Source organism: Pagrus major, chromosome 12, assembly GCF_040436345.1.
Source record: "Pagrus major chromosome 12, Pma_NU_1.0".
NCBI classification, from domain to species: Eukaryota; Metazoa; Chordata; class Actinopteri; order Spariformes; family Sparidae; genus Pagrus; species Pagrus major.
Window position 1 is genome coordinate 18,995,960 of NC_133226.1, and position 27,928 is coordinate 19,023,887.

General features: G+C 40.9%; 2 protein-coding genes across 5 annotated transcripts in view; both read right to left on the bottom strand.

Moving 5' to 3' along the window:
- Positions 1 to 3,212: 3,212 nt before the first annotated feature.
- Positions 3,213 to 13,068, bottom strand: nop14 (NOP14 nucleolar protein homolog (yeast)). Its single transcript, XM_073478166.1, has 19 exons — positions 12,912 to 13,068; positions 12,320 to 12,502; positions 10,709 to 10,843; positions 10,463 to 10,604; positions 10,126 to 10,274; positions 9,826 to 9,963; positions 9,624 to 9,746; positions 9,405 to 9,536; positions 8,998 to 9,322; positions 8,739 to 8,869; positions 8,097 to 8,182; positions 7,856 to 7,991; positions 7,355 to 7,456; positions 6,847 to 7,000; positions 6,329 to 6,488; positions 4,260 to 4,407; positions 4,058 to 4,176; positions 3,812 to 3,967; positions 3,213 to 3,722 (listed from the first exon to the last, which is right to left on the bottom strand). Exons 2-19 carry the CDS (start codon positions 12,500 to 12,502, stop codon positions 3,620 to 3,622), a joined length of 2,622 nt encoding a protein of 873 aa, XP_073334267.1. The 5' UTR covers positions 12,912 to 13,068; the 3' UTR covers positions 3,213 to 3,619.
- A 979-nt stretch (positions 13,069 to 14,047) lies between these two features.
- The window catches only part of add1 (adducin 1 (alpha)), a 30,984-nt gene continuing 17,103 nt past the window's right edge, over positions 14,048 to 27,928 (bottom strand). Inside the window, exons 11-17 of one of the 4 annotated variants that reach the window (XM_073477593.1) lie at positions 26,315 to 26,410; positions 26,141 to 26,230; positions 22,167 to 22,323; positions 21,157 to 21,549; positions 20,194 to 20,283; positions 19,286 to 19,319; positions 16,241 to 16,331 (exon numbers count right to left, since the gene is read on the bottom strand). In XM_073477593.1, the coding sequence (XP_073333694.1) occupies position 16,331; positions 19,286 to 19,319; positions 20,194 to 20,283; positions 21,157 to 21,549; positions 22,167 to 22,323; positions 26,141 to 26,230; positions 26,315 to 26,410 (861 nt within the window). In that variant the 3' untranslated portion in view covers positions 16,241 to 16,330. Of the gene's footprint in view, positions 16,332 to 19,285; positions 19,320 to 20,193; positions 20,284 to 21,156; positions 21,550 to 22,166; positions 22,324 to 26,140; positions 26,231 to 26,314; positions 26,411 to 27,928 lie in introns of all 4 variants that reach the window. The other 3 variants (XM_073477595.1, XM_073477592.1, XM_073477594.1) reach the window with 3 other exon arrangements.

Here is a 27,928-nt window from a genome sequence, read left to right on the forward strand (position 1 = left end):
TCTGTGTGTTAACATTTGGGGTCAGTCATGTTTCACACTTATCTTTTCTAGCCATATAAGAATAGAAGAAACATGCATCCACTACACAGGAATAGGATAGGCAAGGATAGAATAGGCTAGGCTAGGATAGGATAGGATAGGATAGGATAGGATAGGATAGGCTAGGCTAGGATAGGATAGGATAGGCTAGGATAGGATAGGATAGGATAGGATAGGCTAGGATAGGCCAAGCTGGGATAGGATAGGATAGGATAGAATAGGATAGGATAGGCCAAGCTAGGATAGGATAGGATAAGATAGGATAGGATAGGATAGGCTAGGCTAGGATAGGATACACTCTTGTATGTGACTATCTAACACTTGGAGTTGAAAAAATATACAAGCAAAAAACATAATTGATGGTTTAAAGGTCCACAGCTCCCTTATTACTGCAGGGTGGCTGCAAAAATGTTCGATAATATTTCGAAAGTTGTTAAAATTGTAAAGTTTACAGTGAAATTTGCCAAAGTTTTACTGTAAATGTGTCTGAAAATACACATTAACATGAATCCAACATATTATTAGCAAAGATTAGTTTGTTAAAACAAAAATAAAACAGTTGGAAGGTGCTAACTTTGCTAACACTAGCTAGCAAACGTTCACATTGCTAACGCTAGCGTGCTAATGTTAGGGCAATACTGGCCACATAATGTAAAAATCAGTTATTTTTACTTTTTTTCTTCCACAAACTGGCAACAACGAAGATCACTGATGAAACATACCAACGATGTTACACTACTGGCCCACAAACCTGGTTGGAAGTGAATTTTCTCTTACTCAGAGATAAACAAAACAATCACTTTGCACCTGACAACATTTTTTACAATATTAACCCTCCACCTCAAAACCATCAGAGAATTTGACAGTGAAGCTAACATTAGCCTAACATTAGCCATGCTACAGTCTGACTTACCGCATGTTGGCATAAAGCCTGACATTAGGCGCCTAATCCCCCCCACTTCCTTCTTCTGTCTCCGTGTACTGTTTATCAAAACCCCCCATCGCTAACATTACATGAAACGACAACAACAACCTACAAGTTAGCAACCTACACGCTGAAAGTGGCTAACCTGTTCGCTACCGCTACAAACGTTAACAAGCAAAGCAGCCGTTACCTTTTCTTTTGCGGGGACCTGCCAGGGTTTACCTCCCCACGTGCAAACAATCATTTTTTAGGTCAGCAGAGGACAAAATGTGTCCATGCACCAATAACATGTTGCTGTTTTAAGGATTTAGCGATGTCAGGATTCACGATGAGATTTTATTTTTTTGTACGCTTTCATCAGAAAATATGTCTTAAGGCATTTGATTCAAAGGGAACAATAATCCTGCCTGTAACAGCAGTGTGTCATTACAATGAAGCATGTCGGCCTTGACAACATGCTGTAAACATCTGTCCAGCTGCAGACTCTGTTACGTGTGTTGAGGAAGATAGATTGAGATGTTAAAGAAATAAAATGGTTTTCAAGGGTTTTTTAAAAAAAAGCCTATTTGAAAAGTCTGTTGAGGATGTAAACATGGCCTTAGTGAAGCTTGAATCACAGTTTACATAAAGATTACTACAACAGTGAGTCATCCACCACTCTTCCCTTCCCTTCCCTTTCTCAATAATGAATCCAGCAGAGAAGCCTTGGACTTGCTCACTTGTTATTATCCGTACACCTGTCAACGGCTGCTTCCTCAACGATCTCTGCAGACTCGAGGGAGGCGATGACTCTTTGTTGTTCATCACAGCTCTGTGCAGAGACTCAGGTACTGAGACAACACCATGTTGATGTTTTGTATTTTTCCTCCATCGTAGAGCATAAAGGCAAAAGTGGCTCATAAATAGATGAAATTATCAGGATTTCTTCTCCAACACTACATAGTGCCCCTTTAAACTTTCCACTTTGCTTTACTTAGCATCTCAAGAGGCAACGGACACGATCCTGAGAGAACATGTGAACAATAAGATGTGAGAAAATGTGTTCAGCCCCGACTAAAACCGTGTGACTAACCTGCACTATGATGTCAGAGAGCTTGCAACGTGGCATTAGAGCAGCAGCAGGACATGAAAATGACCCACACAGATGAGGTGAGCACATCAACCATCGAGCCTCTAACAGATGAGATGGCTTTAAAAGAAAACTGCTGAGCCGAGACAGCCAACATTTAATAGCAGCCCGCACGTCATCTTGTGTTAAAGCAGCTGTCTTTACGTCACTTCAGGCTGCAGAGACCTTTAAATCCAAACACTACTTAAGTGCTGAGTGAAGCCTTGGGATCTTACAATAAGACATCAACAGAGTTTATTGCTATGTTTCTGTTTCATCAGTAGGGAACCACAGATCCGTCAGACCCAATCAACCAAACATTAACCAGCTCTTCCTGATGGACTAGTCGAACGTGAATGTACCAACCTGGAAGCTTTGAATGTTTCTCTGTCATGTGGTGAAGCCTCTGACCTGAAATCTTACAGTAGGATCTGATCAGGAACGTAAACGTTTTAAGATATTTTGCTATGTTTTTGTTTTGTTTTTATTAGTTTCAATTTTAGGCTATCTCTTTGTCTTTTTTTAAATTGTTCTCGTCATAATTGTAGACAGGACAGTCTCAGTAAACATGCATCAGTGTCTCCTCATGCTTGTGTTGACAAATTCAAACAAAATACCAAAAAACTAAAGACATTTCCTCTATATTTGTATTGTTTTCTACCTACAATGTACACAATATTGTTTCAGTTAGTAATAGTTTTTTTCTTAGTCTACTTTTTGTTTTTATTTCAGTAGAGTAGGTGTCTTTTTTAAAACCTAGAGTTAGTTTTTTTATCTTAAAAATGGAAGCAGAAGGATATCGAGTTGAAAAAATATATAATAAAATATGATACCAATTCATCTCTGTCGGTGTGATCACGACACACTACATCACTCCAACTCTAAAACCTCATCTCGATTCACTGTCGCCTGCCTGACTACACCCACTCGGTTGTACTCCCTTGAAAATATGTGAATCCACAACCATCATTCTTTGTTTCAGGCAGGTTTAAACTTTCTCTCCTACAAAATGTTGAAGCTGACCCTCACTATCTTCCCTTCTTTCAACAAGATGTGTGTCTGTGGTTTCACTCCCTCTAAAGACTCCCACTCAACAATACATATGTCTTATGCAATAGAGCCGACGATCACACATACATGTAAAAATGACTGTTTAATGAAACCTCATGGATGTACAGACAGAAATCTGACTTTATGTTCCCGAGCTGAGTGGAAAAACATTTATTGCTGATGGAAAATAAGAGAACAGACAGATACTTTTTCATATTTCAGTAGGTTATAGTGATGGTTCCTGGTGGGGAAAAAAAAATCACCGATGTGTTGACTGACACCTCCAACAACAGATCTGATCGTCACATCAGACGCCTACATCAGAATATTTGACAACTTGCATGTCTGTTCTCTCAAAACGTGTGTTGAGACGAGAAATTTGAATTCATCCTCGTGATAAAAAAAATAATAATCCACGACGTTCGCAGTTCCACAAATTTCAACCTCGTGCAGGTTGTTATCTGACGTGTCCATTCGACGAAGACGGAGATTCTGACTCACTTCCCCTTCCTCTTCCTCTTCTTCAGGGCTTTCCACTCTCCCTCCTGAGTGGCCAAACTGCCAAAGAGTTCCCTCACTTTCCTCTTTCTCTCGGCATCTCTGAAAAACAGAACGAGTAAAACATTAGAGGCTTTTCCCAGAAACCTTTTTGTTTCTTATTTTAGTTTGATGCTGTACGTTATCCACACCTGTTCATGACCTCGTTGAGCTTCTCTCTGGCCAGGAAGCGCGAGTCCTTCCTGATCTCCCTCAGAGCGCCCTTAAACTCCTTCTTGTACTTGTGCTGCAGTCGCTCCTTCTCTCTCTCCTCTCTGGTGCTGCCGCGCTTCTTTCCATAGTCCAACCTGATTACACAAGGAAATAAGAGATTTTCAACAGATGCCGTACCTGCACACCTGCACGCTTCACCTCACATTTTCAATCTTGTTACTTACACTTCAACGATCTTGGGTGTGAGCAGCTTCAGAGGAATGGGTTTCTTCTTGTCCAACACCAGCCGACTGTGAGACACAGGAGCGCTGCTGATGGTCTCCAGGATCTCACCGTGAAGCTCCTGCAACAAAACAAACATCATGAAGGAGAAACTGAAAATAAGAGGAAGAACCTCGCTGTATCCAAATCCTCTTTGGCACCAACCTGGAACAGCTCTGGTAATGTTTGGGCTGGGAGATGCTTGGAAAGCAGCGTTCTGATTGGCTGGAAGATGCACGCAAAGGACACGAGGTCTTTGTAGAGCAGGCAGCATCTCTTCACCAGGTCCAGGCAAGTAGACAGACACGCCAACCTGCAGAGAGATACATAAACATATCTACAATTTAGGGCTAACCCAAAATGATTTTAAGCTTTGAACCGTTGCCATGGTAATCAACATCCTGATCAGTATTCAGAGGAAGGAGATGTTGTGTCGACTGCACGCAATAAGAGGCAATAGACTGATTAAGAGAGCGAGAAATGGAGCTCCTCACTGATGTTTAAGTTGTCTCAGAACCACAGGCGCCTTCATCGACCCTCCACACTCGCTCGCTCACGTAGACTTGAGACTTTTAAGACGCGGACAGTGGCTGATGTCTCCCCTCCTGTCCTCGTCTCTCATTTGACTAATAATGACAATATCAGCCAGGTATGGAGGTAAATAATTTGGCATTTTGGCGAGAGTTTAATCCTTTCTGCCATAACGGTCAAACATGAAACACTTTGCTGAACACTACTTAAAGATGCGAGATGTGAGGTTGTTCGTCACCATTATACCATGAGGTCTGTTCGGTGTGTACTGTAGAGTAGGTTCACTTGTTTTCTGATCCCGTTTTGTTGACATCGTGTGATTTTGTACCTTCGTCTTTTTGTCGTTCTTGTTTTTGTACAGACCTCGGGGGACTCGACCACTTTGCGGAAAAATAAAGGTCGTCTTTATGTACGCAAATACATGTATTCTCTACACATTTAGACACAGGGTGTCACGCTGCGTACACTCACTCTATCCTCTACCAATAATATCATCCTGAGAGTAATTACCAAAGCAACTAGACTCTTCACACACAGCTGCTGGTGTTCATGTGTCACTGTGAGGCCTGAAGGGATGCAGAAATTAGAATATGACCAGGCACCAGGGTGTGATGAGCAGGAGTCAGCGCTGTTGTTCTTAGCGGTGGAAGCGACTGGGCTGGATCAGACCTCCGGGCAAGGTATTATAAAGATTATTTACTGATCAGGGTTACAGCGAGCGTCAGTCTAAGCCACTGATATTAGATACAGAAATGATCAAGTGGAGTTTACGTAATTTTCTTTTCGCCAATAAATTCAATCAAATTCTCTCCAACATCACAGAGTCTGAGTCAGAGTCTTTCATGGTGTGTTGTGAGTATCAATTTTTAGTTGAGTGCAAATAAAAATGTATACTCTCACAAACTGTGCACAATCACGGTCCGTCGCAGCCTGTTTGCAAGCTTTGCTGCGTGCCCACACACCAGCTGCTGTGTGAAACCACGCTGGCGACTCATCAGAATCACACGAGTGGATGTATCAGCTCAGAGCCACACAGTCTGTACAGGTAAACACAGTCTGATGTCTTATCTTTCATATTCATTATTAATGCACACATTCAGCCTTTGTCGTTTAAATAAAATGCCGTGAAGCAACTGGTTAGAGGACCGATCTCTATGAGTGCGTGTTTGTGTGCTTCCAGTTTGTCTTCAGTTATTTTTTTGGCAAAAGAATAAATGAGCTCGTCGTTTTTTCTATAAAAAGGTAATTAATCAGCCTCACTTCATCTCGTCCTGTGTTGCTGTTTCATTTCTTTTTGGTGGTCCCATCGGTCCAAACCGAACATGAGAAGCTGTGAGAAGACAAATGGTTTTCTCACACTTCCTCTCTTCCTACTAAGTGCCTATAATTTTCACCAGGCAAGTGTTCACTGCTGTTAATACATGGTATTGTTACTGACTCAGTTCTGAACGTCCAATTAAGGCGTTTTTATCTGTTATCTGTTGTTTCTGAAAGTCTCTGGAAGGGCAGCTGAATATACAGAGGAGTAAACAAAGTATGTCTGGGGACAGATGTGAAGGGTTGTGGCTTAAATTTTGAAATAATATTGGAACAGAAAATAACAAATATCAAGGTGAAGGTCGAGTAAAACTGTCAGCTAAATTTATTTTAAGATAGACTTGCAACACTGTGAAGATATCCTGCTCCTCCCTCTCCCTTCCTACCTGTGGTGATCCCTGTCGAGGTCATTTTTGAGGTCCAGCTGTTGCGTAGACGACAGTGGAAGGCTTTTCTTGCTCCAGTTCTTGCAAGACTCCAAGTTCGACAACACCAGCAGATCGCTGCACTTCCCTGCCTGCCTGAAGGGCGGCACCACAGCGTAACCTGCAACACAAAGTCAAAGCTGGGGTTTTGTAAAGCTTTTTAAAAGTAGAATTCAAGCACTTTTAAGAAGACGAAACCAACAATTTCTAGACTCTAAAAGCAGGAACAAGATTGTTTCATTTAAATATCAAAAGATATTCGATTATGTGAATGATTGTGTGGATGAAACACCAGACTATGTTGAAAAATCAAGCATTTTTCGATAAGTATATTCCTATTCTTTTTAAAACAGCCTTTTCCAAACTTTGTAGGAACCCTGCAAGGTCTATCTGCTTGGTTTCACCTTCCAAATGCTAGCACCGATAACATGCACGACAGACTTGTGAAAATGTATTGTGAATCACAAGTGAGCAGCTACCTAGCGATGTCTTGTCCTGCACGGCCAAATGCAGCGTTCCAGCCAGGAAGTTGACGAGCTCGGGCAGAAAGCGCTTTGAAAAAGAGACGTACTCCACTGCCAGACAGCACAGCACTAAACCTGATGTCACGTCCTGTAATGACCTCACTGGACACTGAGGATGCACAAATCAGAGAGAAAAACACGGGTATGATGAAATGTTGAACATAACTGCCATGTAAACAATGAATGTTTCAGCTGCCGCTTGGGGAAGAAAACAGCCGTGTAACTTCATACAGCTGTTGTGATCTGGAAACTTTCGATGAATAACTGAAAATGTTTGAGGCGCACACATGAAAAGCTTCTTCTTATCCAGAGAAAACGCACAAGAAAAACAGGATGACTAATGAGAGAACGAGTGCGGGGTTCAAACAGAATGAGAGATGGCGAAATCCCGATAGAGGGCAAGAACAGTCAAGACAGCTCCAGCAACACAGACGATAACAAACACACTGACGACTGTGTGTACCTTGGTGAGAGCCTGGCTGATGTAAAGCAGCGCTGGAGTGGTAACAGGGTGTCTGAAGTCGGAGGTGGGGAACAGCAGGGCCGTCACCTTCAGGTAGACGATCTTGAAACACAAAAACAAACATACTGTGGCTGTATATCATAAACAGAAAATATTTTTATTTAATACCAAAAACAAAGGCATATTTTCCACTGGGAGGCATATCTCCCTGACTTTTCAAAATCCTATCTGGTGTGCCTTTTTGCCCTGGGTTTTGCCTCTCAGGCTACACACAGGTTGCCCTACCTTTTTTTTAGGGGTTTCTTACTTTTAAACTAGTTGAATAGCCCGAGTGTAAAGCTAGCAAAAGACAAAAGAAACAAGACTGTTTCATAAACACTTAAAAGTAGAAGAAGAAGATAATCACATTTTGACAGGAGGGTGACTCTAAAAACTAAAGACTCTATCAACCCCGGTGAATGTTCAACATGTTTATGTTTATCACAGAAAATAATCCCTTACCATGTCTAGTGCTGGGAAACCAACGTGCCCTTTGTCCTCAAGCACCTCCTCCATGCTATGACCAGCGTCTCCGAGGATGCTCTGCATTGCTTTACAGGCTGCATCTGGAAACATCTGGCACAAGGTGTACAACTCTCTGCGGAGAGGAAAAAGACAAATCAGAGCAGGACGTTTAGTTTTGAGGGTTAAATATTTGAATCAGGAGGAAAAATTGAGAATTGAAGCCACTTTTTCAACTCACGGTATGAGCTTATCTATGGTGGTGAGTTCAGGTGGACTCCTGGTGGCCACTTCTCCGATGTACTCCAACAGAAAGCCAAACATTTTCTGAGACAAACAGAGAGAAAAAAAGACAATATTCCTTTGAAGCTGTTTACATGGCTGATGAAAATACATTTTCCACTGATATTTCTGTTAAAATGCAGCCATGCAAACTCCTATTAACAAACAGAGGGCCTCTCTTTCATTCGTCTATCCGCTTTCTTGAAAAGGTCAGCCTTGCAATATTTGTGCATATTTTAAAAACCTGTTGAAGTCTTTCACAATGTTTAAAAGTAGTCGTGTTTCTCCTTTGGACCACAAATGTGTTATTTTCCTTTGGGCACGCGTCTCTACCCAGCCTTCCAAACTGTTGGCGAGGCCGTGCATCACAACCTACAGCATCAACACAAACTGAATGTGCTGTATACAAGCTCCTAAAACTCGATTATCATCTCCCGGAACATTATTTTGTAGGAAAATATCACAATTGGAAAAATAGTGGAATATAAATCTGACTGTAAAAGTGGTCATTCTGAGTTCATACAGCATTGGACACAACCTATAACTGTCTACAGCGACGGAAGTACCAAACTAATTTACACAAATATACTTCATGTTGTACCTGCAGTTTGAGCTTATTTCCCGCAGCTAAACTGGGATGGTTGCATTTCTGAGTCCTGGCGATGATGATGCGCTGGTTGTCCGGAGTGTGGCCATGGAGCAAATCCTTCAGGTCATTGTAGCTCTCTGGAGCTATAAGAGCAGGAATCAAGGAGGAGAAGTGAAACTGATTAAAAGTTAAAGCAGCTTTCTTTTCTAAAATCAGGCTCTGAGTCAGATTAAGGTCTGATTTTAATGACTTGTCATGAGTTTGCCGTTACCAGTGAATGTGTACGGGAGCTCAGCTTTAGCTGCCTCCTGCTGGGCCTTCAACTCCTCTAGGCTGAGAGTCTTGTTCGGTTTGGCACTGGCATCTTCATCCTCCTGTTTACTCTCTTCATCCTCGCTTTCTTGCTCCGATTCCAGGTCTGAATGACCGTCTTCTTCCTCCTCCTCTTCTTCTTCCTCCTCCTCCTCCTCCCCCTCCTCCTCTTCTTCTTCATCTCCATCCTCTGCCTCCGATTCCTCCTCCTCACCACTCTCTCCCTCGTCTTCATCCTCACCCTCATCTTCCTCAGACGCCTCTCCAATGTTCCATTTTCCATCCTGGAAAGACAAAAGAGTTAAACACACTCTGTTTCACATATAAAAGTGAGAATATTCCAGAAATAAACGAGTTCTCTCGTACCTGGTAAGACAGGGTCTTCTTGTCGTCCTTATCCAGGATGAAGCCATCATTGAGGTCATCGGCAGACATGTGGACCTGACTCTGTGCGCTGTCCCCGACTTCATCTCCCATCATCCTCCTCAGACGGTCAGCCTGAAGAAAGCACAGAGCATTTCAACGTCTGAAGACAAAAACTTTATATGGTAATGATAATAACACCGCCCTGCACTATGAGCAAACCTCCAGTTTCTGCAGCTTCTCCTTCGCCTCCCGTGCAAGCTCCTCCGGGGTTTTCATCTTCTCCGAGGGCTGAGCCTTCATCTCAAAGCCGAGCTCTCTGACCATCATGTCATACTGTTCCAGCTGGAACACACAGAGAAATATCAGGCTCTGCCACAGATCGATGAAAGCAGACTGTGTTGAAGGATCAGTGCGACCCTACCTTGGGTTTCTCCTCCGGTTTGTCATCACTTTCAGCTTTGGGCGTCTTCTTCACCATCAGAGCCTGGATGTTCTTCCACTCTTTATCCAGCTGCTCCGTCAGCTCCTGTGCCTCCTCTTTCTGCACCTGTCGCTCCCGCTGAAATAGTAGGAAAAAATCGAGATGGTTAATCATCTGGACCACGAGTCTCATCGTCTCTAGAATATCACTACAGTCACTGTGTAAAAAGAAAACACACTTACAAGGTTAAAAGGTCTGTGTGGAACCAAATCAATCAACAGGATCGTGTTACTTGCTCACCTTCTCCTGCTTGGACTTCTGGATGAGCTCTTCAATAAGCTCCTGTCTGGACTTGGCTCTGTGGCTTCCTTCTTCCTGTTCCTGATCCCCAGGTGTCTTCTTCTTCAGGAGGCCCCCTCCTCCTCCGAAGTGGGAGGCGGTCAGCTCGGCTGGATGAGAAAGATAACACTATAATATATCCGCTCAGACACCTTTAACATGACTTCTCAAATCAAGCTGTGGGTTTTGAATGATAAACATCCAACAACCCAAGTTCATGGCTTTTGCATTTTGAGAAATCTGATTATAATTTTTCTTGTGTTTTTTTCTTATAATTATTAATAACTGGAACACTCACCTGACAGCAGACCCTTCTCTTCCGATTCATCGTCGCTGTTCATGAGGTCATTGAATTTCTCCATCTCAGCCAGCGACTGGCCATAATGAGTCAGCTCCTCGTCCTCGTTCAGGTTGTACACATCCTTCTTATCGTGGACACGCTGAGAGATAAAGCAAAGGCTGGCTGAGAATTTAGTTTCGAATACTTTTATAAGCCCTTATTTCCTTATTGTTTGCAGGTAAAACAAATGATTACATCACTGACCTGTCTCTCCATCGCATACCTCTGCAGGATTTTGTCTTCTGGTGCCATCTTGGTGTCATACTCGCCAATACGTCTGTCTATTAATTTGTTGGACTTGTTCTTCTGTTTGTATTCCTTCAGGAGGGTTTCTTTTCTCTACAGATTAAAAGATATAATAAAATGAGAAATGCATTTGATTTCTGTCCACTTCCTCTCACGCAAACAAACAAACACACACACACACACACACACACACACACACACACACACAAAGCTCCAACACAATACAAAAACACTGATTCTTTATTAGAGTCACCAATATGTTCCCTTTTAATTTAACAAGACTTAAGTCAAAGCTAAATCACTGATCAATCAATCCGATCTGATAAGCAGAAAAAAACACACATTATACACATACAGAACATACAAGACCACAAAGTAGAAGAACATTTTAGTTTGCAGATTCAACACTTATCCTCATTTCAACTTTAGCTCAGTTCTCTTCATGCACTATCCTGCAGAAACCCCCTCTCCCAGCGTGTTACTGTGAGGCTTCACAGCACAGATAGTGTTAAATGGATGATGAGCTGTGACCAATGGCTGCCAGATACAGTGCTACTGTAAAACTGTTTGTCTTTTACTTTACTTTTATTTCATCTGACAGAAGAATCAGAAGAAAAGTGCGTGCCTTCCTTTTCTTTATTTTCACCAGATTTGTTTCACGCTGACATTTTACACTTCTTGTTGCAGCTGTAGTTCCCGGGGTGTTCATTTTACATGTTAAAGTGTGTTTACAGGTATTGGGGAGTACTACTGCATATGTCGAAAAGTAGTATGAAGTCTTTTGTTGCTCCAGAGGAAGCTGCATGTAATCTGATAAATAGCCTACAGTGATGTCACTCAGTTGCTAAGTTGCATTGTGGGTGATGTAGACACCAGGTTTTGAAAAGAAAGAAGAATGCGTGGAATAAAAAAAAAAGTGATATCTCTGATTCTGCTGTATCGATTTTGATCAGTTGCTTTTAAACTGTCCATAATGTGACCGACATTGTTCTTGGACTGTAATGCTGGACTGATTGACTGATTTTCAAAACGTTGTGCCCACATTAAATTAAATTTACAACAAAAACTGGCTATTTGTAGATAATGATATAATCAAAAGATGAAGATTTGTTAGGTCAGCTGGAAGTTTTCACGGTAGCAACGTGCAGATGGTGTTTGATGCTGAAAACAGCTACAGTCTATAAACAAATCAATATTTTAATTTAGGTTATGTATGAAATCTGTAATAGTTTATCTAATACACTATAAAAGATTTGAAAGTGAAATCTATTAATCTAATTTAGTGTGCAATAATTCATCTTTTCCACATTTACCGATACCGCAACAAATCACTGTATACATGGCAAGTATATTCATTCATAAAACATGATTTCATCCATAGAAACAGGGTCAATGTGTGACGGGCCAGCGTCACTTTACATTAAATCATGATCCTTTAACACTACCTTATAACAGAGCACAAGGTAGCCTGCAAGTCCAAAATGAGGGTTAAAATTCATATTATTCTCTTACATGCATACATACAGTTAGTATGGTGAAGGTGAGGGGTAACATGAGATGCTCTCTTACCTTATTTATGGCTTTGGATCGAGACACACCAGGCAGACCCACATCGTGCTTACTTTTCCTCCCCAGAATATCAAATTTCTTCCTGTTGATTTTCACCTCAAAGGGGTTGTTTTTGATCTCAGTAGAGGTCTTGGATTTGCGGACCTTGTCAGCAAGGCTCCTCTTCTTAGGCACCTTCCCCATCTGAAGCAGAGAAGTGGACTGATGAGCTAACACTGACGTTACAGAAAGACTTGCAAATAAGGCTGGATTACAATAATGTGATAATGTGCACTGAAAACTATCTCTGTTCTTGGAATTGGTTTGACTTGCTATAGTAAGAAAATTGATCTTGAATACTACTCATCCTCTCAGGTGGCTAACATAAGCTAACAGGTAGCATTTAGGGCAGTTTTAAGTCGACACTCACATGTATGCGTTGACTCCAGTGTACCTATCAAAGCTAATATATCAAATGTAATAAAAACGACGATTATTAGAGTAAAAAGTGAGCTACTTTATAGCCATGCATGTAAGAAGGGAAGCTAACTAGCTTCTCTATGAGCCCGTCAACAGTTTGTAAACAAACTAAAATTACCACAGAAGAGTTTACCTTTTAGCCGCGTTTGGGAGTCGAGTTATTAAATCCAGGCGGAAGAAAACATGTGACACTAACTCTCTGCCAACGCTAAATTTAACGAATAATACTTTAATCTTTTGCTTTCCACGTTGTTTCCATGTCCAGCATGCACAGAGGCACAGACGGAGGTCAAAGTTCACAACTTCCGGTTTGGTTTCTCCCTCACAGCGCCTCTAGCGGCTGGAAGAGAAGCTCACAACAACATGGCTGATCACATCAAGGGGGCCGCCATACTTTCTTTCTCACTGGAGCATTTTTAAAATAATTTGATGCTAAAATAATTTAAAAATCCCATTTTTTCGATTTATAAAATTCCATTAAAAAAACATTTAAAACATTTTAATTCAGCAAATAATAATTTCACAACATATCTGTTTTTATTTCCCAGTTTTTGCTCATTACTCACTTGATGTCCTGGTTTTTTCCTCTACTTCAGTGTCCACATATAGTACATCCAACCCAAATCATCAGTTGTCTGTTTCTGGCTATCCACCCCCAGCTAGTTTTACATTTTCCATACCTGTATGTTATCAGTCATTGTTTGCCAGGGTGTGGTTTATGAGTGGTCATCTCTGAGTCTGTCTGTAGGTTTGGTGGTTTTATTATAAGTCTCTGATTCTGTACTTTTGCCTGGCTTTCAGATAAGTGTTTTTTTTTATCTCAACTGTCTAATTGTACTGTATTTGGACATATGACTTAGTAAAGTCATGCCGCTGCCTTGTGTGTGTTTTGCTCGTTTCTTTATTTTAAGAGCAACATGTAGATACTCCTGTTATGAATTTCATGTTGAATTACTGCTGATTTTTAAAGTTATTACAATGGTACGTTGATTTCAAATGCACATCCAGTTCTATCAATTTCAGCACCATTTTTGTAAACCTTTTCCCCAGATATTCCAGATTAAACTTTTATTTCACTGCTGCAATATCCAACATGGCAAGTTTTTCCTCACTCAAATCGACAGTCTAAGGACAGAGGAGGTCTTTCCCCGCACAGATAGTAAAGCCCAATGAGGCGATGCGATTCACTGCATGTGCAATCTAGTTTACATTATAATTCAACGTTATTTGCAGTGCAGTCCTGTTAAAATGACTACAATCACACAATACTGACTTTCATGGTAGTGTTTTTATTCATGGCTGTGAAAGAGGCAGAACCATGAGAAAAGATAGGTGGAAGTATTAAGTCTGTAGATGGTATAATGATGACACAATTTAAATTGGAAGTAGATCAGACAGAGAATACAAATCAGCATAGCTGTGAGATTAAAAAAAAAAAAAAAAAAAAATCTCTGGTTGACTCAAATGATAACCATGGTTACAAGGACTCTAGTACTGTTATCGGCACGCTAAAGCTAAAATAAAATATAATTCAAATAAAAAGGGGTAGTTAGTCATTTAAAGGACAGTACACACTCTAAGCACTCTTCACATGCAGTCCTTCATGAGTTAGACATTCTGTGCTTGTATGTAAAGATGTAGATACACCAGCATCTCAGATTAGTTTCCGGTTAGCGTTGCCTTTCCATTCACCATGAGACTAAAACTGGATGAATAAACAGGAGTTAGGAAGCAATGCGAGGAGACGGCCTTGGTAGTAATGCCCTGCAACCTTAAGCACAGCTCATTCGCAATCACACCAATGATTACACATCAGTGACATGAGAGAAAAATAATAGAATTGCTTCTCCAGTGTACATTGTGTCTTTACTGCAACTGGAAACACACAAGTATTCAGTGGCAAAGTCGGTCTGCTCAGAGGGGAGTTTCACACAGGAAAAGTCCAAGATGGGAAATATGATTGATCATGCAGCTTCTTAACAGTGACGTTGTCATTTACATGTTCTGTAACAACTGTATTTATGATGATAGACTACCTAAAAAGCAGTGTGTGGTATGAGTTCCCAGACAGTGGTTTATAAAAGAGGAGGTTCACAGTGCTCTCTCACAGCAAGCAATCATGGCTCAATCTACTTTGCAAGAAAAAGCGCAAGAAGATTAAAAAAAAAAAAAAAAAATGACATAATCGAGAACAAAATGCAATATGTAAATTCAGAAAATATAGAGCTTTTCTGCCTGTTTCTGACTTTCAGAGACAGAGAGAAACCCAGGGGCAAATGCAAAACAAAGCTCATGTAATTAGAATAAATGAAAAACATTAACTGAGAAATTGTTCATACACGTTCCTTCATACTCGAGACTTTACAGCCAACAGCAAATTCATCATCAACCCATCAAGACGATGCTCGCCGACACTTTCTGGGATGACTCGATCATGTTCATCTGCAGATTAATCCAGTTTGAGTAATATTAAACCAAACGTCCACATCATTTAAAGATCTGAAGCACTATACAACATACCTGTAAGTTAAGGCTGTGACAAATGAAGATTTTGAGGTTTTTATATATATATATATAAAAAAAAAAGTCAACCAACACCCAGATGTCATTGAGCTTCTTCTGGATGATTTCAGTTATGGAAACATTAACATGGACTTTGTTTGACTGCATTTTCCTGGCCTGCTAACATGTAATCACATCAGTGCAGCTTTCGAGGTAAAATTAGCACTGTGCGAATTTATAATTCTCAAGTCAAAATTTACCACCAGCCAAATGAGAGATTAGCTTTTTCTTTCTGCATTCACTGTTTTTAAAAGACACTTGGACATATTTTTTGATACAATCCCAATACATTCTAGTGGTTACAACAGTTTAGTAATACTATTTTGCTTTAAAAAAATGAGGGCGATAAAACCCTAAAACCTCACATTGAGCGTGTGGGCCTGTAGTAATAGACATGCATTAAAGGCCAGATGGAGTGGACAAGACAGAATGCATCACTCACCCACAACTAAAAGCCTCTAATAATTAAAAACCTTTATGCAATCAATCATTTTTACACTGTATACAAAATTGGCACACACTAACGAGGAAAAATAGGTTAATAAGCCAGCGACAAATGATATCAAAACAACAAAAAGCATAACTGTGTGTAACTGTGGCTTGCTCGAAGGGTGCAATGACAGCAGACAAAAAGCGGTAATGAAAAGAGGCAGAGGCCAGCCTTGAGGACCGATCCGACATTCTCCAATCTAGGAATCTGTCTTTTTTTTGTTTTTCTTCAGGAAGGAAGGAGTGCGGAACTTCTTTTTCTTTTTGGAGGGCGATTTGCTGGGAGACTCGTCACCCTCCTGGTCGCCAGCGTCAGCGGCTTCCTCCCCCTCAGCTGCGTCTGCGTCCGCGGTGGCAGCGGCGGCAGCAGCAGAGGCAGGGGCGGTGTCTTCGGCAGGAAGTGCTGGGGCGTCGGAGGGGTCATCGGGCGTTAAATCGGGAAGGGTCTGTCTCAGGGTGGCTGCGTCGCTCTCATCCTTATAGGTTTGCTCTGGCAAGGATTCTGGTGGGAGGAGAAGGGAGAGTTATTGATCGCAGACGACAGACTGATGGATCTGCGCGGCTGAGCTTCCACACCAGGAGACTACAAATCGACCTCTGGATAAGCTGCTAAATCAACAAGACTTTCTACTTAAAAAGCACCCACTCACTGCTCGAGTTCACATGGCTAGGCCTCTGTAGTTAATGTCATCTACAAGATCTATGTATTTAAAATCAGACCAATATATTGTGACAAAATAAAGATAAATAGTTAAAGAACAGTTTAACAGCCTTGAAGCACAAAAGTCTTACACTTCCCACAGGCAACATTCCCACTGAAAGCCAAAAGAGCACTTAACAAATACTCTGATTAAATAATTCACCTGACAAAGAACCAAAAGCCAAACCAAGATGCACCGTCTTGCTCACGTTACATAACAGAAGAGCGTCTATCCAGGACTCCCTTTGTTTACTTATTACATTTAAAAATGACTTTGCTCTAATTAATCTCTCCGACTCCTTTTATTTGATCTTATTTTGACATGCCCAAGCTGGTTCACAGCGCTTTCATTTTACCTTCATTTCAACAGGGAAATCTTAATGAGTGCAGTTCCCTGGCTCATTTGCACCCTGTGTACAAACAAAGAAAAAGTGACTGTCTGCAACACAAAAGGTATTGTAATGTTTTCAAAGATTCCGATAACATATCCGCATAAGTGAGGTTACATAACACGTTAAATCAAATCAAAACTGGCAAAGCTCGCAAGGATAATATGTTAAAATTAGGCCTTGAATTATTAACGAGAGTTAGAAAGTGTGAGTGCAGTATTATATCTGATATCCACTGAATCCAGTTGCTGGGAGTGCAGACACGAGTTAGAGATGTTCCCTCCGGTCTTTATGAGTTTGTATGTTTCAAAATCATAATAAAGAGACTCTCTATCAACTTGCAAACACAGAATTATTTTTTTGATTTATATTTTGTTCTATAAATAAACCACTTTCAATACATTTCTCACACTTTGTCTCTTTTTTTTTTTACCAGCATGTTTATCTGCTCTAGCTAGCTAGGTAAGCTACAAATGTTAGCATACATGGCTAATTTACAAACTAGTAACACTAGTAATCAGTTCCATGGCTAAGAGTTAGCATATCATGAGCTAATTAAAGCTACAGTATTTTGTGGCTCTGCTCTTTATTGGATCGGGGGTACTGCCTAAAAAAACGTTAGCTAGGTTTGTCGAACACATATATTCTCCAAGTCGATCGATCTCAAAGTCTGTCCTAATAGTGACACATAATTTTTGAAATTATGAACCATGAAGCATTAATCTAGCCTTTGTGCTTGTCCAAGTGTGTTGCAGTAAACATCTGAAGAGCGGTTATGTCAGAATAAAAGTGCTGACATTTCAAGGCTAACACCTGGAGCATTTTACCCTCAGCACAATTCATATTGAGAGGACCTGTTTGCAGATTTTCAATCATTTTAATTGGAGTCAACTTGAGATATCAAAAAGTCAGACAGAGATGGAATTTTAAACCAATTCACAAGGCTAGCAATAAAAGCTAGCTAGCTCAGTGAAACTGCTGAAATCTGCGAGCAGCAGTTACCATTTCAGCTGCAACCATAACGGTCGCTAGCTGATAACAAGACACTGCTTTTGACCGATTCTGCCTGAAATCATATACCCAATATTTAGAAAATCAACACCAGTTTCAACTGTTAAGATTTTATGATGGCATTTTTGTCCTTTTTGCATCAGTAAATAAAAAAACGTACAGTGAGACTACAGAAGCTGGCTGCTTCAGTTCATTCAGTAAGGCTTTTCTTTTAACTATCTGATGATGTCATCCTTAAAAAATACTCCCAGCAAGAAGAGCGAAGAAAAGTGCTGGTGGTGGATCCAGAAGGTGGATCAGTCCCAAACAGCATCCAAACAACTATCCTTCAAGCTCAGGTAGAAGCTCACACAGTGCAGTCAGATGCAAAACCACAGCTTTGTTCATTTTTAATATTGCCCACATGCTACAGAGACTTGCAGGAAAAAACCCTTTGCCAAGGCCTGAGAAACCAGTATTACATCTTTAATATCCGTCAGAACAGAGATGAGGCCGAACACACAGACAGATAAAATGGAGACCAACACCACCACACAGCCAAGCGCTGGACCTCAACCATCTTTCAAGCTAAACCAACAGTGAGTCTCAGCAAAGCCCAACAGCAGCAAGTTTGGTTCAAAAGCCACACTCAAATAAAGAACTGATGTACCTGGTAAAGAACTCGTCTGTAAGACAAACAACATTCAACACATTTTTTTAAAACATTACCTGATTTCTTTCATGAAACAAAGACAGTGTCATAAACATTGATAGAATGTGCACATGTGCAAGAGAGGTTTGGTTATTTTGATAGTGGATCATTGGCAGGAAGAAAAGAGAGATTATCTAACGCAAAGGTTTGGTGGGTTGTGAGGGTTACTTCAGGAACATCCTCCACTTTTGTTCAGACCAGTTCACTGTCAGCTGGGTAAATGGGACTTTAATGAATATTACAGATCGAAGGATCACACCTGAAATACAATACAATAACATTATTTCTCAACCCCTTGAATTCAAACCATTTTCTGATGCCCCAAAAACATAATTTTAAAATGTGTGCGAACAAGTTATTTAACTATTTCTCAGTCATTTAATCTTTTTTAAAAACAGAGACAGTGAATCATGGCAAATGACAAGAGAGGGAGGAGCTCTCTGAAATAACCCCCATCAACTCCAAGAAAGAGATTCAGAGGAGTTCAGAGAACCGAGTTAAAGCCGGCAGAACAGTCTCAAACCCCAGATAACGGGTTAGTTCAAACCAAGAACAGCTCTACTAGTGAAGCCATGCAAAGAAAAAGGGTATATGAACAAACACAAGGCATGGAGGGTGGAGGGTAATTAGGAGGGTGGCGAGGAGGTGGAACAGTACGTACTTACTATGGCAACAGGTACTCTTTTGTATTTCCATCTCCTGATTGTAATCGCAGCCACAAAGAAGAAAAAGCACAAGTAGAAACAAATGTCTATGCAGATCAAACCACAGGCACCGTGTTAAATTAAAAAGAAATTAAAAAGTGAAATAGATAAAAACAAAAAAACACCAGAGGAAAAATTTAAAAAGAATGGTGGGAACCATTCTTAGTAACCCCCAAAAGATGAGAATGAAAGTGAAGGGATAAAGGAGATACTGTACATAGAGACATATGTTATATAACCTTTCATTGTTATTAGATTACACCTGCGATCAAAGCTACTCATCCCTTCCTCCCTTACACTTACTATAACTGTTAAGTGACTACAATAAAAAATAATTGGAATAATGCCAAATTAAAGTAACTAAGATTACAACTTCCTGGTATTTTTAGGGTCAGGTCTGGTATCATCATGGATGATACTGTTCATATAGGTGTAATCCAATAGTAATAAAGACCAAGAGGGAGAAAAATAACAATAAAAGAACAAAAATAGGCTGAGATGTCTGCACTGGGGTCCATAAGTCAATGCTAAAAATATTTTTTTATTCAAATATAGACTATTTCCTGATATTACATCTGGTGACTGTGTATTGAAGCCTATTCCCCATCTATCATAGTATAAACCTGATTAGATGATCAAAACCTCTTGGCCTCTTATTACAGAAAACACAGCACAGCACCCGTAGTAGTAGTAGTATTAAAGACCACGACATGAACAGACCCCAAGACAGACAGGCAGGTGGACGGGCAGGAGCCGCTGCATTCCCTCTGTAGACCCTAGAAAAGCCTCAAAAACCCAGCCAGAGGACTGGAGAAACCCATGCTGAGCCAGGCGAGCCGGGTATGTCAAGTACTTCAGGCACAACCTACCTTCGTCTGCTATGACCGGGGTGCTGGGTGGCGTGGAGGTGGGTTTCTGGCCTTTGGGCTCCTCCTCAGGCTCTACAAGCTCTGCTGTGTCTGAATGAAAATCAGCAGAAATTAAATGATTAGAAAGGGTTTAAAATAAGGAATATACATCAAGAAATCACTGATATAAATATTAATTTTGGGCTAGAATTTTGATTGATTTTTTTTTAAGAATCAGAAGAGATCAACACCAACAACATTGCCAAACAAACAAGGAGGAAAACACAAAGAATCAAACCAGGGAAGAAGCCTAAATCAGGAGAACACTGCAAAAGCTTTCAAACAAATCCCACAAAAATCAACCTTAGAATATCCCAAACGAACCTAAACTATCATTAGTTTTATTGGAAATCAGTCAGAGGCACAATAGGGAGAGTTGACACCAACAAAGATATATCCAGGACAGGTTAGAAGGAAAAGAATGAGGACACCATTATTCATGTCCACACATGGGATGTTCTGATTGGATGACTGAGCTCAGACACAGCTCCCTCAAACGTTAGCACAGCACTCCACTGCAAAAAGCACTTTTAGACTTGAGGAGCGAGAACCCTCAAAGCGAGAGGGTGCTTTTAGAAATGAGCTCGCTCTCACTCCTCACATCCTCTCTGCTCAGCTCCTCGTCCAATCAAACTGCAGAGAGATAATCTGATCTGCCACAACTCTGATGCCTTGGCACAAGACATCAGAGAGAAGGGATGAGGGGGGAAAAATAATCAAGCAAAAGGCTTTGAAGATTGTGGGTAGGGAGGTAAAACAATGGCAGCGGACTCCGAGCCCCCAGAGAAAGGAGAGGACACAGCAGGCAGGGGTTCCCCACAATTCCCAGTGCAGCGGTATGGAGTGAGATGGGCCAAGGCTGAGCAGGGGGGGAGGGAAGCGGAAGGCTGGATTTTAGGCAGGACTCCGCTTCATCTGGTGTACCTGGAGCCTGATCTGCCTTTGCCACCTCCGTCACTAACGGCTCCTTGCTGAGGGCTCGCAGCACGGCGCAGTGGAACTCCTTGTGAGGGGAATCTGGAGCTGAAAGAATCTCCTGCACGGTAGAAAAAACGTCATCTACAATCGCCTCTGCAGCTTCTTCGAGGCTCTGAGGTGGTTCAGGCCCGCCACTCGAGGGGCCGATGGAAGGAGGGTCCTGCTCGGACACTGGCGTGGCGGGTGTGGCAGCTGGAGCTGGGGCTCTCTCTAAGCTGGCTGAGTCAGCTGTAGACTGTAGAGGTGTGGAGACTGAGGCCTGACACCTCGGTAGCGTTTCAGGCTCAGGACAGGGTACGCTGGAGGCCGATCCCTCCCTACCACCATCTCGTTCCTGCACTGTGGATTCATGTGTGTGTGAGTGTGTGTGTAGAGAGTCCATTAGGTTTTAGCAAAATCCTGCAGGAAGGTCTTATTTTTCTAATTTTATAAAAGGTGTATGTTTAAAACAGCTGCACATTACTTAACTAAAACACCATGCTTATTTTGATGTTATACTATATGAGCTCAAGCGATCTCTGCTCAATATTAACCTGTATCTATGCCAACTGTAGACTTATCTGAGTACCATTATCGAGTGTAATTTTCTGTCTTGCAGGAGGTCAAGGGAGAGTGATTACAGAAGGAGCGACCTGTGACTCACACAACATAGTTCCCTGTCGTATATGCAAAGCAATTACACCCTGAGAAGGACTAAAACATTTAAGAGATTAAACCCTCATTTGCAATGATTTAAATGCTGCCTACGCTCATCATTATGTAGACGTATCATTATCAAATCTGAGTGGAAAATAATCACAACCAATGGCCAAGAGAAAATAAGCTTTATCTGCCAATTTGATAAAGTAGGATTGTGGTAAAAAAAAGACAAAAATGAAGTAAAATGAAGAAGTAAACAGAGTGTGTAAAGTATGTTCTTCTTTTCACATCATGATGAGGTTAACGTCATCTTTTACCTTCAGGCCCTTTCTGTTTCTGCTCCACCTCCTTGCGGTATTCCTCCAGCTCCTGGTCGGTGAGTTTGGTGAAGGGGTTGGGACCCTGCTTGCTGACGATGACCTTGGGCTGGTACTCCTTCTCGATGATGGCCTTGGACGCGGTCACTAGCTCCCCCTTCAGGACACACAGAAGGAAGGCAGATAGAGATGAGACATCTCAGTAAAAAGTTACTAAAAAGGTTACACATTGAAGGATTTAATATATTGAAAAATAGCAGCAGTGTCAGAAAATGTTGTACTGTTTTAAAACTTGAAGACTCTCAGCTCAAAGGCATTCTACACACAACTATTATGCAGCATGAGCAGAAGTTCAGCCATAGATGAATTATTATATATCTTTAGGAGAATCAGTTGTAGCTTACAGGCCATTTCAAAATCCAGGAAACACTCGTTTCAAGAGCTAAAAGTAACATTTTTCCTTTTATTAATTCCATACAATAGTGCTACATTCAGCCAAGCACTGACAGATGTGAGAAAGCCAACAGTATATCACCAGGCGCACAGGATGTAGTCAAGCTGAAGCAAAAAAAAAGCTGACTTACATAAACAGCAATAGTTCTTTCATTAGTTCAACTTCCCTTTTGACTACACCACCATCACTGGATCTAACAACCTGCCCCTTTTACTGCCCACTTCAACTTGCAACAAGAGGTTTTGAAACAATGGTGAAAATCTCTCCTACAGACAAACTCATGATATCAATCTTTCACCTTAAAGATCAATTAAAAACATTAATTTAACTGTGTCCTTGTGTTAAGTATTGGAGGTACAGAAAACATATGTGATGTTTAATGTCATGTCACAAGGAGACCCTGCATGCTCCAGCTGAGTTTGGGCTGTTTTGGGGATTCATCGCTACGATAGACTGCAGCTGCAGGGAAAGGTTCCAGTGTTTCTGATGGCAACGTTTTGCCACAGCAAGCAAAATACTATTCTGCTACTGATCATCTGATCCACTTCATCAATACATATGGGTCATTTCATACCAACTCACCATGGGCCTCCCAGTTCATGTCATGGATTTTATTGACAAAATTCATGTTGAAACTTCAATTAAATTCATGAGATCTTGTAAAAATCTATAGCTGTGCTCTGAATACGATTAAGTTATGAATTATTTAAGTTTGGCCCTCTGAGCTAAATTTTAGCATTTTTGTGACTCTGTGCATGTGTATTATAAGCCTCACTTATCGCTTATTTTTCACTGGATTGGGTTGAAATTTGTCCTGAACATTCAAGAGACCCTACGGAAACTTGGCGACATGTATTCATTTTAATAGTCAGTTGCTGAGTGTTTACAGTAATCAAATTAATATCAGGAAGTCATTCTTTACCTGAACAAAGAAACTTTCATTTTTGGGTTAATTTGAAGGTAGATTTTCTCCAACAAGGATTATTTTAATTTCCTTGAAACATATTTGAAAGTGTTGATATCCATTACATATTATATTCAGTGGTTTAACTTCATTGGTAGATATTTGTACTGTGTTGACTTCAAGGTTTTCTATCAGTGCGATACCTATTGAGCCTGTTTTTCCATCTGGTTCTGAAATTTTGCAAGTTTGCATGGAATGACCCATGTGTGATTGTTGTTGCTGCACAACATTTCTGTTACACTTCCCGTGAAGCCTGATTCCATGATTAACATGATCTGCGTGTCTGAACCGTAGTTGGTAGACCTCTGGTTTTAGGCTATTTTACTTTACTTCAGCCTGGCTCGTAGCTGGTAACTAGCTTTTGACAGTCAACAGGGACTTTATTTTCTCTTCTGTGGCAGTGAACACAACACATAGCCTGGCACTAACTATTATGCTGCAGCCTCAGCTTATCTTGACACTTTACAGCTGACTACATGAACTGATCTATCCCTAATGGCATGTTTTCTGTTGCTGCGACACTATCCTGGTCGCACACTGGGAGAGACTCACTTCCTACAACAAACCTAGCAGACTACTTCACACACACAGATTACTTCATCAATGGCTGTAATACCAGGCTTAGACATTACCACTGTATCACCACAACACCTTAAAGTGGGGGGAAAAAAGTATGAACATGCCCCCAAACAAATTTAACAAGAAAAAAAAAAGCCTCATTCTAGCATTATTTACTTATCAGGCCCAGATGTAATGCCTATCTGCAGGCTCAGAGGATGATGTGAAGTAAAGGTGAATATATTTGTGACTGGAGCTGTAAGTACCTTTCTAATTGATTTAGCAGGACTATAGGAACCCTCGGACACATCGAGGCCATCAATAGTGTCTGTACAGTCAGACAGAGGGGCGTCCTGCAATAGTAAACCCAGTGAGGGGGGGAAGGGCACAACCCAGCTCTTAAAACACCAGCACATTCAAATCAGCATGAATGTGTTCAATCACTCAGGAGCAAACCACCTCTCACACACACACAAAGGTGGAAAAAATACTACGATATCTCACACAGGTACAAGTGCTATTATCTATGTAATCCTCAAGTGGACATGAGGCTACTTGTGTTGAAAACTTCTCAAATAGCTGCTCTGGGTAACAGATATTTATGGTCACCTGACCATAACTATTTCAATAAGAATATATACTTAAAAATTTCAAAAATCCGGTCAGTCCAATGTCTGGAGAGTAAAATTTTAAGATATTGCCTTTCAGAAAGGAGGCTTGAAGTGGGGAAGTCCTTCTGGTTATGAAATAAGAACACAATTACAGGTTTCATCCATAGTCCTGCCTTAGTAGTTGTATTCTTTTCTCTGTTAAAAAGCTGTGTGAGATCTTGGTAAAAGCAGGGTTAAATGTGATTTTGTGTCTCAGATTAGGTACTTTCCACCTCTGCATACACACACACACACACACACACACACACACACACACACACACACACACACACACACACACACACACACACACACACACACACACACCATACAGACATACACGAACATTGGAAACGCATGCAAAGAGAGATGGTTACAGAAGGAGATGTGTTGCTGTGAAAAGCTTAGCAGTGATGCAACATACAGCCAGGATCATGCTTTGTAGAGACAAACTATCCACACAGGGGGGTGCTATACAGTATGAGCTGAGTCTTGACAATATAAAAGCACATCAGGGACTCCTCTGGGATTATTACAACATGCTGGGTCAAGTTACAGGTACTCCTAAACTTGGTTAACTCAGCTCTGTTTTGCTCCTTGTCATGTTTGGGTTAAATGTCCAGAAAGTGGAAAGACTGAGCCAAGCGAAAGGAGGGAAAACCATGCAAACTGCAGCGGCAGTTTTGCTTTTTGGATTTGAGCGCATGCACAAGATGTCAAGTATATGAGACTGTATTGGTGATTTTGTTAAACATTGCAAGAGTCCAAAATGACCAGCCTGCAAGTGCTGAGACATTTTAAAATCCTCAACTCTGAACGACCAATAAGAGAAGGCCAAATAAATAAAAACCACAAAGAAATGAATAAAAAAGAACAATGTATGAATATGGACACAACCGGAGCTGGCAGGTTTGGAGAGCAGAGTGAGGTTACCTCTCCCAAACACTACTCACCTGCCAGATTGACAATCTCTGTAGTTAAAGAATAATGTGACAGTTACAAAGTCACTCCACTGCTCTGGGACACAACATGGAGGACATGTTTAGCTCGCTGTTATTATTAGTGGTGAAGGTACTACTTCAGAAACTGATGTCAGATCAGATTATAATTAATGGTTTTGTCCAGGACAACTTGGGGAACAATATTAACACTTTGCAGCATTTTGGCTTAAGGGGATGACTCCAGACCTGGACAGAATATATTATGATTTTTTTTACGTTTTTGAATGTATTTAAAGTGAATAAAAGACCAAACTCTCAAGTGTTTCATCAGCATGAGACACATATTCATCTCCAGGTCAGGATAGCTGAGGCAGCGAGGTTTTTATGTGCCAAGTTCACAGACTGACCTGGTTAAAGGAGCGTTCCACGGTACTGGCACACAGAACCTGAGACTGGGGCCCTGCTGTCTTTATGTCCTGAAGGTTCTGCTCCCGGATCTACAAACAACAACATTTCAAGTCATTAAAGAATAATAAACCACAGATAGTCTTTGTAGGCAGTAAAAGGACAAAACGTGATACCTTATTCCTCATTTCCAGGACGTCTTTCGGGTTGGTGTTCATTGGGATGAACTGATTGGCTACGGCAGCCTGGCGGAGTCCCTCTTCCTTTGTCCACTGTAAACACCACATGAAGTGTTAAAAAAACAACTAAAGCCAGATATGGTGAATGACATGATAACCCAAGCACAAAAATAGAAATTAGACAAATGCAGGCTTCACAATACAAGAGTCATGCTGAACTGAAAAGGACAAAGTTGGATGGCTGTAAAAAGGTTTGAATGTAGAAAGTGAACCAATGATGATGAGGCACAACTAGGAAAATACGTGCAAGATTCATTGATACTTAATATAAATTTGGTTGAGGGTTGTTCTACATCATTACCTACATTACCTCTCTGGTGCTTACTTATCAACCCATGATATTAGACTTTCCTAGTATATGTGGGATGCTATCACCTAACTCAGTTTAGTGCGTTTAGTTTGGAGGAGTTCCCCTTTAAGAAATGGTTTAAAACTAGCACATCATACTGTGCTTCATTACATTTGATTATTTTCTTCTTCTGTTTTTAGAACATACATACTGCTTCACATGAGACAACACTTAAAATCAACAAAACACAGAATGGACTCTAGGCTCTATGAAAGCTTTAATGCCTCCTACCCGGTGTTTACAGTTTCACTCTCCTCCTCCATGTTTTCTTATCTCCTTCTGTTGCGGTTGGCAAACCAGTTTAGAGGTGCATTACCGCCACCGAATGTCACTATATCAATGTAATATCATTATCATAATATGAGACAATACATCATCTTAGATTTTGGATATTGTTATATCATGTAAAGAAGAATTATTGATGTCTTTTCCTGGTTTTTAAAGCTGCATTACAGTAAAGTGGCGTTTTAACACAGTATTATGCCGAATACATCGCAGAGACTATAAGGCATCGCTCTCACTCTAGACATGGTATTGCTAAAGCTCTACTGAGGGACACATTTCTACCCTTGCAAGGTATATACTGTAGGCTAAAAACCTAGAAGCTCCCACACAAACCTGCACGAGGCTGATGGAAGTTAAACAGAAACAGATGTTTAAAATGTGTGCTTTTTAATGCCATCTGGCATTTTTAGGATATTTTTTTGTGCAAAGGAGCTGCAAAATGTTTCATGAGCATATTGGATATGAGGAGTTCATGATTTTTTAAGCTGCTTAGAAGTAAAGCTTGTCTGACTGTTTTGGGAGCACACAGAGAGGAAACACTGTGTTTTATAATCCTTCACGTGGTTTACATCCTTTTTGGCTCAATACTTCTGAGGTGATCGGTGTTGGTGATGCTCAGTCGGAAACTGATGAAAAGACATCATCCATGACGACAACTAAATGCTAACAGTGTATTTGTACTACTGAAATCCATTTGTCATCATCATTGATGTACTATAAGAATACAAAGAGACAGAAGGAGCACACTGGAGATCAACTGAAAACATCACAGAATGAGAAAAAAGGTGACAGGGTAAAGGAGGGAGGGAGAAGTGAGGGGTGGGGTGGTGGCAGGAGGTGAGGGGGTGTGAGGGATGGCTGGGTTGGTGACTGAGATGATGAGTCTGGCTTACGAAGCGAGAGTGGCAGTGAGGGGT